General features: G+C 39.8%; 1 protein-coding gene across 2 annotated transcripts in view; it reads right to left on the bottom strand.

The window, feature by feature from the left end:
* The window catches only part of gria2b (glutamate receptor, ionotropic, AMPA 2b), a 46,628-nt gene that overhangs the window by 19,353 nt on the left and 6,675 nt on the right, over positions 1 to 20,600 (bottom strand). For both annotated transcript variants that reach the window (XM_034543098.1, XM_034543097.1), the window contains exon 3: positions 4,492 to 4,731. In XM_034543098.1, the coding sequence (XP_034398989.1) occupies positions 4,492 to 4,731 (240 nt within the window). The remainder of the gene's footprint in view (positions 1 to 4,491; positions 4,732 to 20,600) is intronic.

Raw genomic sequence — 20,600 nt, 5'->3', positions numbered from 1 at the left:
ATTATTTATTTTCCTAGTGATCACACATGCAGCCTCGACTGTAAAGGCTTAACTTCATACTCCATGATAAACACAACATTTCGATGAGCGGATGTATGCGACTGTATCATATGCTAAAATATGATGGAAAACTATTCAAATGAGGCAAGTAAAGGCTCATACATAATGCATATAGGAAAGCATTTCAATACCAGCTTCCTAGGAGCTGCAATCTCTTTGCTTCAAACTATTGTTTCTTCACTCATCCACAGTAAAGGTTGGTCCTCATTCCCCAGGTATACAGTACATTTCCACGTTCTGAATAATACCAATTAAAGCACCACATATAAATCAACTAGTAAGTGTGTGTAGCTAGTAGTTTGGCAGTAATGCTGTCGTTAAAGTAGGAACTTGAATATGCTTATGCTAATTTACTTTTTGAAAATGGTATTTTAACAGGTTCCAAGTATTGTGAAAAATATTAATTAAAACAATCCAAACATGCAAATGGATACATACATTGTCACCTAAAGTCAAAAAATACCGCAAGATTAACCTATTTAGGTCAGTAAAATGTCATCATAATCATGTACAACCCTATTGTTATAACCAGAAACTCTGCAAAACACCAGATTATTTTTTTTAGCCACTTGGCTGCAATGGAGACAATCTGCAAAAACATCAATATATTATAATCTTTTAAGTTGATATGGCATTTTTGCAAACAGTATTCAGTATTCACTCTTTTTCTGGCTCCATTTTGTTTTTGATCTTTTTGCTGTTACAGTAAATATTCCACTTTGCTGAAAGGCCGTGAGCCAACTGTAGCCATAACCACAGGGCAAGCTCCTGGCTGTACCTGGCTTTTGGGATGAGTACAGATAAGATGCTGAAACAAGACTCAGCTGGAACATCAAAAACTAAAGGCATAAACACAAAAATGGCTAAAGCCACAGTTAAAGGCCGGCCCACCCACTCGCAAGCTCGGCTTTTTTCTAAACTTTACGAAGTAGCTTTGTGGCCTAATTATGACTTTTGTTTTGTAACCAAATGTTGCCCCATAAATAAATTGCGATAAGTCACACAAACAAAAGACAATTTGTGTCCCTGTACACAAAACCAACTGTTTATTGGTGTGACTACGTGCGCATTGTGTACTGTGTATTGTATTGACTATGTATTGTGTGACTATCTCACGAAGTGCAGTGAGACTGCATTGGATTAAAGCAGCTTTAAGTTTAGAGCCTGACTCGGCAACTGAACAATTAGTTAAGGGTAAGGGAAAGATCGAGGTTATTGATCAAAGATAACGTTTTGAATTGTATCTCTGTGAGGGGTCTCAAATTGTCAATTGCAGAATCAAACGCAATTCCTTATAGACCAAGGACCCAAATTGTAAAAAAGAAATCACTTTCTTTCTTCATTAGCTATTATTCTAAGTGGCAGTGCTAAATGATCAAAGAGAACATGTCAGCATTCAGTGAGCCAAAGGAATGCAAAACAACGCTCAGATTGCCTAAAAGCCCACAAGCAGTACATCCATTATCTAAACTGACTTAGTGACAACAGCTGACAAAGGCAGTGTTGGTTCAGCCATCAGTCTTAATGCGCTCATAGAATTCTTCATAACCAGTGGCAACTCCATTGGCTCATCTCCGTCTTTGACTCGCTCAGTTACTTACAATCTCTCTCTCTTTCTCCCTCTCTGTGTCTCTCTCCACACTTCTGTTGCTATGGGAATAAGTGGATCACACTGACCTAATTAGACAGCCATGCAATGATGAAATATGCACAACAGGCCCTTTGGGGCCACAGCGGACATACAGTAGAGACGGCGGGTCAGAGCTAGCGTTAGCATGAGGACAAACTAAAACAGCTGGTTTGGGAGAGGGACAGTATTTGGGTGTGCTGTCAGTCAGGGAAAGGCTGACTGGGAAGATTAGCAATGGATGGAAAGAGGAAGAGGATCATGTCGAAAAATATGAGAAGAAATAAGGAAGATACTGTAGATCGATCAAGTGAAGGCGGAGCATGTGAAGTGATGTCAAACAATAAGTTAAAGTGAATACAGAGCAGAAATGCACTCCTAAGCCATCGGCACTACACTGTTTCAGCCTAAACACTACTGTAAGCCATTCTGTGTATTAGTAACACTTCTGGTAAGCCATCTGTGGGGTTTCATCAATAATCATTCAACACCTGCAAAGGGATCCCACAACTACTTATATTTAGTCTGCAGAAAATGAAAAACAATGAATGATTTTCATTCTAAAATAATTAAAAAAGGGCTTAAGAAGTGAAACCTGAAAGCCGGATATTACTTAATAGAATGAAAGAAGAAGCAAAAACAGACTTGATAGTGTAATTCCAAAGTAACTGGATATGACTGAGGTTTTAATTATGTTCTTTCATTGAAGTAGCTATTTAAATACAATGGAACACTATCTTTGGAAGACACTTCCTTTTTCAACTGGACGCGGAGGCTGCATTGTTCTCCAAGGGTACAAGTCACGAAATCACAATTAACAGATGACACAATGAGATGAGTGACATGACACAGCAAAGATAACGTACCAAGATCAATTGTGTGTTATTTAGCCCCCTTTCACCATTAGCGTCTTTACACTTTACACAGCATGTTGTGTGTGATATTCAGACACCGAGATGTGGGTGGAAAAATACTGATAAAGCTTGTAAAGAACCATTCAGACAGCAAAACATCTGCTAAATTAACATTTCCAGACATGCATCAATCTCCATTTGAAAAGAATTATCACTGACGAAAGAGATCAAAGAATAGAGATGGAATAGGTTTGATTAAAATATGAAGTAAGTCTGGGTATTGCAGTTTTGAAGGTGGATCCTTTTCCAAGTTGCATAAAATCAGTCCATGATCTTATCTGGAATCGCTATCACAGGTGCACAGAGGGACAACTGCACAATTAAAATCTTTAAATGTTGACTTAAATGTGCAGACTGATAAATAATCAGTGTAATAAAGATACTAATCAACTGATAGGCCAGGAGATTGGTGATGCTTGACATTGAGTTAGAGATTGTGGAAAGCTATATCTCCCCAAATCCCATATAATACCACGGTTGGTTTTCGCAAAATACAAATCAGAAATTGTTTATGGACCATTACACATTTGTGATTTAGCCATACTTCAAAATGTTATTTTTTTTTTTAGACATGCAACTTTATTATTATTTTTTTCTTTCTTTTTGGGGCAGTTTTTGGCACTTTCTATTGTTGCTACTAAGTGCAAAAAAGAAATCAGAAAATGTATTATGTATATAATGTACTTAAATTATGAAGAAAAACTATCAAAAGAAAGCAACGACTGGTCCTGTTTTGCTTTTAAATATTCTCATTTGATATTGACTCAATAATATTCAACAACTAACTGTCCTGATATAGATTATCATATGTCTACCAATATAATGGCCACACAGTTTTAGCTATGAAGGCAGATATGACTTTTTTTCAGTTGTAAGTGTTCATAGCATAAACACGTAATGCAAACAAATCACATTTCTGTGTAGAACGAGTGTGGAAGTCCACAACCGCAGGGCACATCGCCTTTACTGTATGTCAAAGATGACCCTGACGGCCTCCCCTCACCTTTATATTATGTAAAACAGACTCCCAAACACAGGAGGTGCTATAGTTGATTGTATGTGACAAGCTCTTTGTCATAAACCAGAATGCCCTTTACCTGGATTTACCTGTGCTGCGTTACATGCTTACAGTCAGTGTGTTTTGGATATATAACTGGTGTTTGAAGGAGTTTGAATACAATCTTTGGCTTTGGATGAGGTCAAACCATTGCAACCTTCTTTTTTTTTTAAGAGACATAATCACAACGTTTAAGCAAAGGGCAATGGATGGTGCCACGTTAAAATGAGAACAATTTATTTTTCAAAGGGCAATGTAGTTTTAAATCAAGGTAGAAATAATTGCGTGCCCTAAATATGAAGCTGTTCTCATTCACAACACATTGAATACACTCCAGTGATCTGCGTCGTTATTAAATGGTCAGAGGAAGTGACACAGTATAAAGAACACGTGATTTTCATTTAGGAGACTGCTCTTCATCTTTTGTGTGAAACCAAATTAAAGTTCACTTCTTTGACTTTACTTTAGTTACATACCACTATTATTTAAAGCCAATTTACGATATTTTCCTAAGCCTTACTAATTCACTTTTGAAACCCTCCTTAACAAAGTTGTTTTGTTGAGTAAGAAAACCTAAAAACTAAGTAGATCTATTTTGGAAGTTAATGTTGAAAAGACTGTATTGTATGATTGCAATGAGTGGACATGCTATGCTATCATAGTTTGGAGCTTAGAAGCACCGAACAAGCGTTTGACGAGTTGTCTTATGTCGCTATAGCTGCATATGTTTTTCATTAGACTGTCATGATTATGACAATGTTATGATGCCAACATTAATGGTAACTACCGTCAGATTTGGAAAGATCCTTTCAGAAATGGTGTCCGTGACTTACCTCGATCACTGTCGTAGAGGTAGGCGAACTTCTCCCACTTGTAGTACTCGATAAGGCTGAGGAGGGGCCCTTTGATATCGGGTCTCATCTGGATGATGAACTGTTGATTTCCATCCAAGGGGAAGCTGGGCGTAATGAAGGAGACGTGGAGCGTCCCACAGAATGACGTGATGGTGTTCACGGACTTCTTGTCGTAGAATCCGAAAATGGCGTACACTCCTCTTGAGAACTGTGAACAGACTGAAGCAGAGGAAAGAGGTTTGTTAAGGTGCGTCACCTGAATCGGAACGATGACATTTTCTTTCCCGCTGTGAAACAAATTGCAGAAATTTATTCGCGATGCTTTCAAAGCTCTCCGCCGTAATTCACAAGATTGTATACATCCAACACCGTTATCACAATCCTTGAGTGCGCATAAGGGCCGCACTCACCTATTAAGGGCTTCTCTTTCTGCTGATTTATAGATAGCTTTCCATAAGCTTTGCCATGGGAGTGCTTGTATTCTACAGTAAAAAATCCACTGTACGCCAGTCACTATGTGAAAGTTTTATGAGTTGCCCTATGACTTTTTGATACAGTGGGAGTAAGCTGTTGAGTAAGATGTTGAGTATGTCAAGCAGTCACATAAACTGCACATTAATTCTTCATATGAGATATCCATCCATGCTCTACCACGATATGCTATGGTTCTGTCTTCGGTTTGATTTCTGCTCAGGGCAGAAAACCATTTCAGGCTTCTCCTGTGAGAATATGTTGCAGGGCAGATATGCTACGGTGCACAGCTTCAGTAGATGATATTCAGTACTTCATACATCTTCTTTAGAGCCCATTAGAGCCAAATAATCCCCGTTGTTGAGATCCTTTTAGAGTAAGCTACCAGCATTTATGATGAATGTGTGTTCGCGTCAGATTATTTGTATTGGGAGCTCCTCTTGTTGTCTCTGCAAAATCACCTTTGTTCAATAATTCATAACCCATGCTCAGGTACATACAGCACAGTACCTTTGTTGGCCTCCGACATCCATTATGCACGGACTGGAAAAGGGCACTGTGCACTGAAGACCAACGTCAACACCAAGTGCCAAGGTAATCCTGAGATTGAGGCCTGTTTCTCAAACATTTGACCGGGGTCAGCAGATTGGCATGTTGCTTGTAGACGTGTATTGATCAAATGTAAGTTAATCAGGCTTATTGATTTTTACATATGTGTCTTCCAATGTAATTAATCTAATGAGTCATTTCCCTCGCCACGATATAATTGGGATGACTTGCTGACAAAGGGAAGTGGAGTCCATATATATTATAAATTAGCTGGCTTGCTTTAAATACTGTCGGCTTCTGCACTGGCAGCTATCGTTGATGACATGCTGCGTAGCATAAAGGGTGTGTGCTGTGGGCTTAGCAACATGGGAATGAAGGAATGTTATCAACAGAGTCTCATAGAAGCTTTGCTCTTCCGTCTTTATGTTAAGACGGGATGTTTAGGGAAGGTTTATTAAATTCTCCGCTTTAATGTTTCACACATACTCTTTACAGCCATGTTCTTGTACTTTTAAACACTGAGCACCTTCATTAGGGAAGTTTTGGGTCAAAATGAACAGCAGCTCATTAAAATGTGTCTCTGGCGAATGAATCAATCTGCCCGAGTATTTTTATTTGTTTTTCCTTTTCTGCTGAACAAGACAGACTCACTTAGATCATGAAGAATTTAAAATAAACTTAAACTGTATGTCGCCAATTGAGTTGTGAGGTTGAAGTTGGAGAAGGTATTTCAGGCACCCAGGGTTACTAAAGTAGTCCAATTAATTTTCTCCCACAAACAATGGCAAGTGATGACAGAGCACTTAGACCTACATCTCTGGTGGTAAAAATCAATTAAAAAAAGACAAATATCTAGGTTAGATGTCTGGCTCTTTGATAAAAATTCAAATGGACAAGCCTTTGGTTAGCTACTGTATTACTTCCAGCGTGCACTTTGGTTCTTAACATTATGTTTAATGTGATGACTCTTATACATCATGTAACAACGGTTAGATACTAAAAAAGCACACTTGTTAGAACACTCCAGTAACTCCGGTTTCGACGATGGCAGCTGAAGCTCATTGGTATTTAAAGCCATTTGCCATACCAATGTAAAAAACATTATTTCTCAATATTCTTAAATATTATTCAAACTGGTGGCCCAAAAACAGCTCCTTCAACCTGTGCTGTATTTGTACCCCCGAGTCCCAAAACATGCCAAGCTCATCCCGAATGGGCCAAAATAAACGGGGGCAAGGCCAGCTTTCACCCACTGCCAGTATCCACGTGCTGCCCAAATCTTTACCGATCCATCAACTCCAGCAATACAATGTTCATCACTGTCATCCGGGACCAACAGCTCATGACTCTCCAACCACCTCCATCAATCTGTGGCACCGTTCCTAATCTATTTAGCAGACGCCAGTGTGGCCACAGAGAGATCAGACCTCACTAATCTAATTTCACTTGTCTAACTGGGAGCTAATAGAACTCAAAGTCGCAATCTAATTTGAAATTATTCTGCACAATTCAGTGAAGGCGATGAAACATTCCTCAGAGGAGAGGTTAGGTTACATGTTAAACAAGCCGTGGCACTCTGTTCATGGGTTACAAATGTGAACAATTTTAATTAGGTTATATATTTTTTTCGAATCATTTTTAAGGACTGATTTGCCTCCAAATGTACTGAGAAAAAGAGCGCCAGTGAGGAAGGGAATATACGCTATTCTTGCTATGCTTTGTTAATTAAATTGTTTGTGTTCATGTTGTAACGTAAACCAACCAGAAACCTTACACATCATGGCATCATAGAACAGAAATAATATATTCTAGCACCCCTCATTTCCAACCCCTGAACCTAATACAGCTGCAGAGTTTCCTCCAGTCCCCGTGTCACGTCCGTCCATTGTCATGCTTCTTTCCTGGCACACTCCGAGCGAGCTTGCAGAGTTTTCCCAGGATTAAAAGTCTCTGAGCTCATGCTTAGAGACTGGATATCCTCCATGACTGGGCTGCAGCTTATGCCAGAGCGAACAGTTTGACAACATGTTACTTTATTACCAAATATGGTGATTCACATCCAGAACTAACCATTTCTCCATGGAGCGGCTGTTCGGAGAGGATTTGGCCGGCATTGAAACGTGACAGCAAAAGAATGAGGAGCGAGAAGGTTTTTTAACGGGCGAGACGTCTATGGGCGCCTCTTCAATAGGGAATTTAGAAATGTTTAATTAAGGAAGAAAAGCTCTGCACAAATTGTAGAAACAGTGAAGATTGTGGGGAAAAAAGCCCATTATTAAGCCTCTGTCACATCTGACCACATCCTCCTCTGAACACGGAAAAAAAAGGAGTTACTGGGTATTTTTTGTTCTTCCCTACAGTGTTGATGAGGTCATCCTAATTAGTCACCAAGAGCAAAATGTTGAAACAAATCGTATTATTGCTCACTGCAGGTCTGTAAGCTGTGGTATGGACCCAGCTTTCCTCTATCATTCTGTTTAAAAAGATAAAATGAAAAAAACTAAATGCAGTTCTCACTTAATCTGGGAATGTGTAAGTAAGATAAAAACACTGTCGACTTGGGGACTTCTAATACTGACATTGTAGTTCCAGACAATAGTGCATAGAGCACAACACACAGTATTTTTATGCTTGGTTGTTGCTGTGGGAGCTGGTTGGTTTAAAAATTCCATTGAAAGGTTTTTAATTATTTCATCAGTGAATCAGTAATGACAAAGGACATGAGCCTTTTGATGAGGTTAATGTATAAGTCAGTTATTATGGTATGTCATGCATTCAGCTGCAACTGAAATGTCATTAAATGTTAGGTTTTAACATTGCTCTCTAAAACCATGGAATAGAAGACAGCCATGTGTCAACCATTCTCCATTGAAAGATGTGCAGCCAAAATTAATTCATCGGCAAAACTGCTTTAAGAATTTGTTTTTAATGAAACCTAGAGCACAAAGTGCCTCAGTAGGACTCTTGGTTTTCTCAAAGCCTTCAGACCAAAATGCTTGAAACAACAGCTTTACAAATTTGAGATCCTACAATGGTGGTTTCCTGAACTTTCAACTGTATTAAAAAGTCAAAACGTTGCAAATGTATATGTATATCACCACACTGCCTACAAGTGGAATTGTTTACTCTTACAACTCGCATAATTCTAACCTGGACCTTAAAACCATGTTTTAACCCTGAAACGGGGTCTTTGAAAAAGTGAGGTCTGGCCACGTGTCCTCACTCTCCAAAGATGTCCTCACTTAGTTGGTAAAAACGTCCTTAGGTCCCCACTTCGTAGCAAAACACAAAGCCACACACACACAGACTACAGGGGAAACTGTTTCTCTGATTGAAAGTGAAGGACCCAATTTGCTGTTGTGAGGTTTGGGTACTTTGAAGTTTTCAGTGAGATTGTTGGGCTTCCAGAAAAAATATTCTACAAGTGGAATTGTTTACTCTTACAACTCGCATAATTCTAACCTGGACCTTAAAACCATGTCTTAACCCTGAAACGGGGTCTTTGAAAAAGTGAGGACTGGCCACGTGTCCTCACTCTCCAAAGATGTCCTCACTTAGTTGGTAAAAACGTCCTTAGGTCCCCACTTCGTAGCAAAACACAAAGCCACACACACAGACTACAGGGGAAACTGTTTCTCTGATTGAAAGTGAAGGACCCAATTTGCTGTTGTGAGGTTTGGGTACTTTGAAGTTTTCAGTGAGATTGTTGGGCTTCCAGAAAAAAAATGTGTAAAGTGACTTATCTTACTACAACGGAGAAACATGTCCCGCACATATGTTTAAAGACCTGGTTGCAATAGAGAGTCGAATATGATTTCGCTCTAAAAATCATGCAATCGTGCATTGTGCATTTTACTTTTTCATTTATTGGTTCATTCATTTATTTTACTAATTCATGATTATTAATTTAAGAGAATGGTTTATTCATTTATTGAGTAAAATACATTTTTAATGAAGTTATTATGTTGAGATTGGTAAATAAGATCAAGACAAAGGAATACATTGGTTACTGTGCAAAATAACACTGCAACATAAATTGGTTTTTTTAATCACTGACTTCCCTGATATTTGCCATGGGTGTGCAGGATATGCTCAGTGCAGACAGCACCGCAGCGTTTAACAGAACACAATATTTATAATTTACAGTTATGTTAGTTTTAATTGTGTTGTCTCGTCTGAAGTTTGGATTCTGGAAAAAAACATTATCTTTAGTAGTTCCTGTGCGTTACTTGTACCATAGACATGTAAGCACCCGTCAGACAATCTGTGGTCATCAAAAGGTGCTAATCACCTCATTATCACCAGCTGTGACTCTGGATCTGCGTTTCACCTTCAAAGGAGAAGGAGCACCCTGTGAAATATATTTAGCCGTCCCAATTAGCTGACCTCGTTTTCACCATCGTGCCACTGAAGGCATCTCCACCGCTCCACCACTGTTTACATCACCGCTGGGTCACTGATCAGAGATTAAACTCGCATTAATCAACTGCTCATGAAACACCTAACTTCAGCTGATATCTAATATCAGAGTGAAACGTGTAGGGCAGTTACTAGAAATTGATATGATCTTTTAGCAAGCTTTTTTATTTCTTTGTTCACTTCTTTGCAAATTCGCTTTGTTTAATTATCTCGAATTCACCAGGGTTTGATAACAATGACAATTATTATAAAGCAATTATTATATCATATTTGATGCATGTTTAAAGGTGATTGGTATCCAACCATAATTTTTATGGTCGGATATTAAGCTTTAATTTCTTTCATTCTGTTAAACATCTGAAACAACATTTAGACCTAGTAACTCAATGTTATGGAGAACTTACATACATTAGACCTTTTTAATAAATTAGAACGAGCAATAAAGTTTAATTGCAGGCTGTACAGTAGTTCTTTTATTCAGCTCTAATTATCGGAGAGGGCATTCATTGAATTAGCAGTGGACACACATCTACTATTTAATGGAAGACCACCAGAGGCCCACTGTATCAGCAAAACGATGAATCAGTTTAACACTCACACACACACACACACACACACACACACACACACACACACACACACACACACACACACACACAGACCACGTCACTGTGGTGAGGATCATCAGCAGTCCGGTCACAGTGAACAGAACTGACTGTTAGATATCTCACCCTCTTTAACACTCCTGTTCTCGCCACAGAGAAAAGACCTCTGGGCTGTGGGACTTTTATGTAAAACTGATCTGTCACCAGTTGGCGAGGCGGCTTCGAGCCACCACCCCTTCTGTCAGAGCAACCTGAGCACATTTGGCACGGATATAGATGCTGCACGGCTAGATTTTGACTTTGTATACCCCCCCCCCCCCCCCCCCCCCCCCCACACCAACAAAAAAACAGTTCAACTCTCAAATGAATTCCCAAGGACTTCTTTAGGTTAAATGATCTTTGATTGGATTGATTTGTAAAAGACTGTACATGCTTCACCAAATTGGAACCTGCAACTATTGGAAGGGGGGGACAACATATCTATCAATAACCTAATTGAATTTGAAGAGCGCTGGCAGTGTTTTATAACTTGGAGGAGCTTTGTCTGCAGCCCATAACAACATGCTCTGCTTTCATTCCCTCTGTAGACTGTTGCCAGGGTAACATATTTCAGCCATGTTCCCCCGCTACTCTGCTGAAAATATTCACCTCGGCACGTCATTTCATGTCGCGTTGAGGCTTTAAATGTCATCTGTTCCGAAAGCGACCGAAGAAATGAGCCGAATGGGTTTAGATTCCTGCTCCACATCTCATCTCTTCATTGTGAAGTTCTTTCCCCGGTGAGGCCGGCATGTACGCGCTACAGGCTGTAGCCTTTGGGGTGACAGCTCTCAGTCACGCTCTTGAGTGGCCGACGGGAAGACTTCTGGGAGGTGTCACCGCGGGCCGGCGAGGCGCACTGGGAGGTGTTTTTGTCTGCCTTCGAGCAGCTCTTCCGGCAGCTGGTCTCGAGAAGAACATTACAGCTCAGTTCTTATCAACTTTTGACGCCCCCTCCTCCCATCTCCCATCTCCCACCCTATTTCTCTCCCTCCCTTTCTCCCTCTCTCGCTTTGTTCACTGACCTGTTTCCTGGAGGCTTTCACAAGAACGGAGTCTGATGAATGTTTTCCATACTATAGGCCCAATATGCTGTCGTTGAACAGCTTCCCCAAAGTCCCAATTGTCCTTTCGGCTCGGCCTTTTGTTGTTATCTCTGCACTTTTTGAACGCTTCACCAGTAGCTGATTGGGTAAGTAGCGACTGTGCGCAGAGCCTCGGAAGCTGCCTGAACCGCTCACATATGCCAGTTATTGGCACAAGTTGAGAAACTGCGTCACTTAGCAGCGACTAACAACGTACAGTTCTTGCCAGCATTTCTCCTGTGAATTCAAAATCAATATAATTAACATCAAAACAGCTCCGCTAGTGTTATGCATAAAAGTCAGTTTAGCTCAGCCTATGAATAGAACATCTGTGGCTCTGGAGAAGCTTTTTTCACATTAAAAAAAATAAATAATCCAAGTGATGCCCAACCAGGGTTATCTCAGCTTGTAAAAATCTTTTTTAAAACATCTTACGATCTCCCCGAAGGTATGGAAGGGCAATACGACCTTTTTTTTTTAACCTAACAGCAGTGTGGTTTTTGATTTGAGTGTAAATAATCACAGCTAGCTTTCTTAAAAATCTTCTAATGAAGCCAATTGTTAAACAAAGTGAGATCCAGTGACTAAAAGGTGTGTGAGTGTATTTGTGTAATCTACTCGCCGAAAACAATTGCGTAGTAATTCCCTGTTCAGCCATGCAAGGCCTGTTTTAAACACTGATCTGTATTCGAGCTTTTAAACACTGCATATTTAAAAAAATTCACAAACGTCTAATTAAGTAACACCTACACTTGGAAAAAAGGTTTAAACAAAATCCCAATTTACAGCAGCCTGTAAAGGCTAATTGGTATCTTGCACACTATAATTATTTAGTGCTTTGACTATATTATTTTTAGTATTACCTATCAGAAAAACCGACGAGGTTTTTAAGAAAGAGAAGCACTGTGTTGTGTTGCTGTGCACCAACACACACACACACACACACACACACACACACACACACACCCCCCCGACCCATCCCACTATGCACAATCCACTCCAATCCATCCCTCGAAGCACAATACAGAATTCTGCAGCCTTATTGATTTGGTGAAGTCGGCCCATACATCACACACAGCTACTGTGTTCGCATTCCATCTGCCTCTTGTAATAAAACATATTGTACGTCCACTGACCTTTTCGCGGAAATACCAAGGCGGACTTGAGATCTGCGGTTCTATGTTCTAATGATCTTGGAACCTGTCCGAGTAAAATTAGTTACATCTATAAAGGACACTGCTTCACCTGGCATGTGAGGGAGCAGCTGCCATATAAACGCCGACGCTGAGTGTTTGCTGCAGATGAATGAGGACAGAATCAGGAAGATGGAGCAAACTAAAAAAGCGATGCACTAGATCCTGTCTACGATGGTTTAGAGTCAAAGTCTTTTTACATCACAGGTAAGCTGAATCTTAATATTTTCAGGTACCCTTTCTCTCTAATTTTTCTCTAATTTTCCTTCTGTAAGGGTTATCACCTCCCTGGGTGGCTCAAAAATGGCCCCAGGATTCTCATCAGCTCATCATCTACATTTGACCTCTGACTCTTCCCCTCGTCCATGGCCTTTAGCTCCGCCCTCTGTCCCTGACCTTCACACAACTATCAAGCATCCATTTATTTCAACACATGAATACATTCAGTGTGACGTGGTTGAATCAGTCTTAGAATACACTTTACCTAACGCAATGGATATGGCCAGCGCAAACTTATCTGATTGAGGCAGGTACAACATTTGGATGCAACATTACTTGTACTCTTGATCATTTATCAGCTCACATGACGAATAAAGCAACATGTACACTATCAGCATAAACAAAATGTATGCAAAGCACTTCTTCTTTTAGCTATGTTGAGTTTATTTAAATTGAAATTTATAGTCAACATTTCTGTAGAAATGATTGTCATGAGGGAGTACACACCTCTTGTCTTTTTTCTGTTTAAATTGAAACCTAAGAGGAACTGGAGCGACTTCCTTTTAGTTGCGAAAAATGGCAAAATGTTGACTGTAAATCGTCAATTAAACAATATTTCCATCATAGAATAAAAACTCAGCAGCAGCTTGTTGATTAAGCCTAACTGTTAATGTAAAGATATAATTAGTACTATGGAAACAGGTAAACATGTACAATATATTCAGTTTGCATTTACAGCACAGTAACTGCAAACTAAAATGGCAAATCAGAAAACGCTAAAATATTATGAGACATAAAACAGAATACATTCGAAATAAAGGCTTGTATGCTCTTTTCTTTTTAAATACAGCACTATCAGGTAAATAAAACACAATGTACTCTAAATGTACGCTATACTATAATGTATGCTAACAGAGGTTATGACGTAATTAAACCTTTCTAAATGTATAAAAGTAGATGATGCAATGGAAAGGGACTGTTATTTGCATGCTCAGAGCAACGGATTCGTTAGCTAGTCGAGCAACGGATTCGTTAGCTAATCACTAGTCAAGTGAGTTGTTAGTCGGTCAAGTTAACTATAACCACGATCTTTCCTATTTGTAACTGAATGGTTTTGTTGCCTTAACAAAAATCCCTGTGATGAGGGGCATTAATTATTAAAATGACACTATGCATGTAACTAGACAGAAAAGGGGAAACTAGAGCACCACAGTTTGAAACTCGGGGCGCCAACGATCAGGTCTCTCTCTGTATTTGACGGGTTGGGGGTGAGACTGTGTGGTCCTCATGCTGCTTAAAACACTTTTGCCATTGCATCTTTAGTCAAAAGCTTCGAGGTGAGTGCCGGTGAAAAGTTCGGTCGAAAAAAAATGCACGACTACTTCTAAAAAGGAAGCAAACAGAGTTGTGACCTTCCGGAGGCTTCAGCGTTTTCAACCATGAAGCGGGCATTAAAAAGTAAGCTTGGAGTTGCAGCTGTGGCCCTTTCATGGGATTTGATGTCTTCCCTCAGAAGGCTGCTTTGTCGCGCAGGCACCAGACACAGCAGCACTCGTTATGTTAAGAGAACAATGCACCGCGACATCGTGATATTTCCTCAGCAGCAATATTTCCGCATGGTTGAAAAGCTAATAGCGTTTACAGTGTAGCGGTGTATTGCGGTATTAAATGTGATTAGGATAGAAAATAAGGTGGAACTTGTTCCCTTACTCTTTGATGAGCAGCTTAAATGTGGGTAAGTTGATGATAAACTGAGCGAAATATCTGTTATGAAGTATGAATAATGAATGGGCAACACATTGGCATCTAACGGGTTCACATGTTTCACATCTAAACCAAACTGATTGACAACAACACGAGGTACAGACATTCATATTTCACAGATGATGAATCTTAATGACACCTGACTTTTTCTCGAGGTCGACATCTGCGGTTTTTTAGGAAAATGTCTCGACAACTTTCGACACGACTGCCACGACATCTGGTTCAGACTCGAGATTGGCCCGTATCGATATTTCATTCCACAATTGTGGTCAAAATGTTCATGGTAAACAGTATTATCTATCATATGAATGTTCCCAAAATACATCTTTTAGTGCACAAATACTGTGCAATTACTGTGTCTTTCTGGCTGCTAATAGTTCAAAGGCAGAACATTAAAGAGTCAGACGTTATTAACCTTCTTTTGATACGTTTTCCAGGACTTCGTTGTCTTGTTTATTCTGACAATGATCAAAGACCGCCTCTGTAAAGGCGGCATTAATTCAAACGCAATACCAGTCGAAGCAATATGAAAGAAAATCTGAAAATCCCTGCTGGTTTTCCTTTCTTCACCTGAAAGCCCTGCAGACAGGACTAAGAGACAATAAAAGGTCATTGTCTGAATACATTTGATTGGCTGTAATGCTATTACTTTGTTTTCTCTCCGGCAGTAAAATGGGGGAAAGAAAATCATAAAATGTCATATAATTTATGCAGCTGCCCTCTTTTCCCAGTGTTTTCCTGCTGTTTCCATCACAGCAGGTGGGATGTGGAGCTGCTAAGTGCTGTTTTTTGGTTTTTGTTCTCCAGCGTGTGTAATCTCTAAATGTTCGTTTGGATTTGACTGCTACATCGTACTGTAGGTCCAAACCCATCATGCTCCAAACCCGGAGCCACGAGCGACTTTACTCGTACTCTAGTTTCACTGCGTTGAAATAGGAGACGACAGTTGGGAGTCAGTCCGGAGTCGCTGCAACATAACCCTCTCTGCCTGAGTGAGTGTGAGTGTGTGTGTGTGTGTGTGTGTGTGCGGCTGAATATACCTGCTCTGAGAGTGTGTCCGTACGTGTCTGTTTGTTTGCCCTCTCTTTCAGGCACCTGCTGCACACAATGATCTCACCTGCCAGCGGACACCAGTGCTGACCTGGCTTTCTCTGGGCCCGCCGCCGGCCGTGTTCCTATCTGTCACCGTCATATTTCACTTGCGTTTGTTTTCTTATCCCTTAACTCTCTGTGAAATTGTCCATTTAAAGGTTTTGTCACAGTACCTATTACATTAGTGTCTGTCTGTGGGGTTTACAGCTCTTTGAATTGATTGTTTGAGGGTGAGTATGGTTTACTTTTTTTTGGTAATATTTAGCTTTTTCCAAAAAACACTACATTGTTTGTAATTGATTTAGTTGTTTTTACAAACATGCTATTTATTTTTAGCATTGCTGTCATTTCTACTGACTACAACTACTACTACCTATTAAATACCCTATTACAGGGTCAGTTCACCCACATCAAAAAACACTTTCTGCAAACGAATCATCACAAAAACCGCAAACATTTGCTTTGCTAGAAACCAGAGATAAATTAGAAAAAACATACACATATTGTAATACGTTTTAATTCAGTTATTCTAATCCACATGAAGGATTTGCCATATTTATTCTGCCTGTGTGTATATATTATTGTATATATTATTCAGTTTTATTTTCTGTTGTTTCATTTGATCTTGTGTGCACTTTACCCCTTTGCTGCTGTAATCCTGTACATTTCCCCTCTAATACAGGATTATCTTATTTTAAGATCAAACCAACTATATGAAATAAACATCCTGTCCATACAAATCCAAAACAGATTTGGAACAGAAAACAGAAGTGTGTTATTTTAGGGCATCACCTGTTTAAACATGCATTTCTTTTTTTCGACTCCTTTCTGACCACCTGATACAATTTTTGCTCTGTCTGATTTTAAATTATTGAATAATAATCCTGCGAGTTGGAAGAGTGTTCTCTTACCCCTTCATCTCTGAGAGCAGCAGGGTAATAAACCAAAACTTCACAAAAAAACACACACTAGAACATAACCCTGCACAATCCTGGCATAAAGACACGATGTAACATCTCCTGCATGGACACCTTAATAACACAGGAAAACGGTTCTGTTTTCCAAACCCTGAACACACCACTGAACCCTGATCAAAGCCTTACAGGCCGTCACATGGTGCAGCGTCCACGGTCCCTTTAATGGGGACACACATCCAGTCGGAGCCAGTCGAGGAGGCTGAAAACCAAGTCGACTCGGAGTCAACACAAACAAAACGTTGTGACGATAATATACACAATAGACGCTTTTTGAACTATATTGACCTCTTTTTTTATGAGGTCCGTAAAATAAAAAAATAACAACATTTTTTTAGATTGTAAAAGACTCAGACATGAGTTTAACCTGAATAAACATTTATTTTTTTTATTTTTTTTGCTCTCAGATGCATCGCTAGCGGCTGAATTCAAACATGTCAAGTCCGTCTTCTGAAGAATGCAGAAAGTAATTCTGGGATATGTAAGAAATTAGTAGCTATATAAGTTGACATGGTCGACAAAGAGAATGCGAGTCCAGTACATAAACAAATGTTATAACAAAATAACCCCGAAAGTGCAACGCCGAAAAAACGTTAATTTGAAGAAATCATCTGAAGCTAGATTAGATTTTTTTCTTCTTTTAATGTGTTTTCTGTTTCACGGCGTGCACCTTTTTTTGATGGGTGAGAAAGATTCTTTGTTATTGAATGAAATGCAACCGACAGGCCGTCCGGGGACAAGTTCTTACAACGTGCAAAACAGACAACGTGAAGAAAAGGTTCTCAAGTGAATCAAAGCTTTAAATCGAGTGGACAAAGTTAAGAGACGGAAGACAAGAGGAAAATGTACTCCTGAGCCCTCCACGTTGATTCATGGGATCGTCCGGAGCAAAGACACTGTACACACACTCTCTAGAGAAAGGTTAATAAGCTGGTGAGGGGAAAACAGCTGCGGTGAGTCCACAGATCGAGGATGCATTATGCTTATAATTATAAAATGTGTAATCATTATTTATAATGCGGAAACAAAGAAAACGCTGTCAATGGGGCATACTTTTTTATCAATTAAGTAAAGTGCTAATTGATTAAAATCCTTATTATTGAGTGACACTCTGCTGACACTCTAGGAGTTTTTTCATGATCGTATCCTCATCGTCATCCTCTCTTCTTTTAAAAAAAATAAAAAGAACACAGCTGAAGACGCTCCTTTATAAAACATTAATATTTTGCTCAGCGAGACATAACATTAGGACCCCACAGAGCACAGGGACACTGGACTCCTGCTCCGTTTATCACACTTTAAAGTCATTCGGGACTGTCATTTTAATTTAGTATTTCCAATTTCTTTCTCTCTCTCTACCCCCCCCCCCCCCCCCCCACACACACACACACACACACATACACATTTTAATCTTAATAAGTTTCAAAAGAACACCCCCGTAAGACCAGTCAAGGCAACCGGATCAAATCTTAATCACCTCAGTGATGAGAGTGACAGATTACTTTCTATGCATGCTGATGAGCAGAAAAAAGGTCATTCGGTGAATTAAAGTCAACTTTAGGTTGATGAAGACATATTTGAGAGTCAGATATAGCTCTTTGTGGAATATGTAATCCAATCTGAGCTTTTTACCGTTTTGGTTTGAATGTGCTAAGACAAACGATTATTCAAATCCTTAAAAAAAACGGTGTTGTCGATGACAACGAGACGTGGAGAAAAGCTCCTGGAAAATGGTCCATGAGAGGTTTGTGACGAAGAACATAATTCATGTTTGATTGTGTCGTGTTTTTGTTCAGGTTTTTAAGGAAATAGGTTTGAAAGTGTTCAATTTCAGAGTATTTTTATGTGTCTTATAACCATGGTTTGCTATTAAATAATTCATATTTTCTCAAATTGATGCCTGAATGACAAAATATGGCGAGCTGCTTATGTTCTTATGCGTCTCCAAGCTGCTACTGAATCTCCATTCAACCGCAGACTTATGGATGCGGTTGTGAGACGACGCCTTTTCATCATATCAGTGACGAGCTGGAGATGACAGCTGATCTATAATCATCCCAGCTACCCAGTGCCCAACTCTCATGATAGATGTCGCTTCTGAAAACCCCTCACTTCTTCACACGCTGAAACACGGAGAGTAAATGGTTGTTGCCGTCGTCGACGTACAGGCCGTTAGGGTTTGATACAAAAAAAAAAAGAAAAAAAAGGGTCTGCAGAAGAATGAACTAAGCTGTTTTCATTTTTCTTAAAATGAAAGATATGGTAGGGGACATCAAGATAGAGGGCCGCAGATAATAAGATAACACCTCGGTTACATCTTTTTTTAGGATAAGGATCTCTGTTCCGGGGGGGGGGGGGCAATCTCTGGATCTCTTTTTGCCATCTGAAGAAGTGAGAGGAATGTGTTTACGCTAACGTTGTGAATGAATGAATGAATGAAAGCCACGTTATAGTAACTGAATCAGTTCTCTCTGCCGCATGCTTGCTCAGCTAAAGGATGGGACCCTCCACCTGGCAATGAAAGCCTATCAGGTGACTGTGTATTGGATTAATTGTCATAAACTGAGCTGGTGTTTACGATCAAGCGGTTCATTGTGACTAAACGGTGGATGAATAGTAACCGGGAGCTTGTGTGTGTATATTTAAATGCCAAACAACAACAAAAATAACTATGAAATTATGATAAATGAGCATTAAAAATTCTCCTTAATACAATCTTAACTTAAGTTCCACTTACTAGAGCTTGAATACACACGTCGTGGTCTTCATCAGTCATTGAAGTTGACTCAGTTGTCGTCATTTAAATTCCAGACTCGTGTTGCGCGATGACAACTGAGTCTAAGCGATGACGACTGGATAAACTCTTTTGGGTTTGATGTCAGATGCAGTTGAAAGCTCTGGAAAAAATAGCCAGTAAAACGACCTTGATGTAGATTATGATGTCAAATGTGTTCGTATTTCATATTTTTAAAATCCAAATCCAATAGTTATCTTTGCGATTGCGTTATTAGATATGCATGTTGAGTTTAGCGCATTACTGTCGTGAAAACCTTATTTTTTAAGTGAAACTCTGGTGATTCTCTTAAAGCCAGGAGGAGAACATGTCATCCGTCTGTCTATTAAATTGTGCGATGCACTCGCCACGTGGTTTTTGTTGTTTCCTGCCTATAGCTTAGGCCAAAACCTGCTGTTGAGCCACCTTCCTCAAAAAGGCACGGTAAGTAAGTCATTGGATACGAGACAGGAGGGGACGTCCAGCTATCTCACTCTTGTGTTTTACGAGGACAGAGTGATAAGGGCCTGTGTTGAGGGCTGTATTCAGGGCAAGCAAAGATCCACAGAGGGTTCTTTAGCCTCATTTTTGTTCTGACCAGCCAGCTCCCAGTCCTATTTAATATTTCACAGCTTCCTCTCAAATTGAGGGAAATGCACTTAATTAAGTGTGAACAATACATCGGCTATAACCAACGGTCACTTTTGAGCCGTACGGTCGAAGGGTTGTGTGCGTGTAGATGCATGAAATTACAGCATGACGCCATTCAACCATGACAAACTCAGAACTTTGAAGTGTTAAATCGCCCGTCGGTGACCCTTAAACTTCTCCGAGTCGTTTTCGCTTTGAAACGTAGAGTAGAGAAATCAGTGCCGTAACGGAAACACATGAGGCCCCCCTGCAGA

The sequence above is a fragment of the Cyclopterus lumpus genome, chromosome 10 (genome assembly GCF_009769545.1).
Source record: "Cyclopterus lumpus isolate fCycLum1 chromosome 10, fCycLum1.pri, whole genome shotgun sequence".
Lineage (NCBI taxonomy): Eukaryota > Metazoa > Chordata > Actinopteri > Perciformes > Cyclopteridae > Cyclopterus > Cyclopterus lumpus.
The sequence above is the reverse complement of the archived record's forward strand: the minus strand, read 5'-3'. Positions and strand labels throughout refer to the sequence as shown.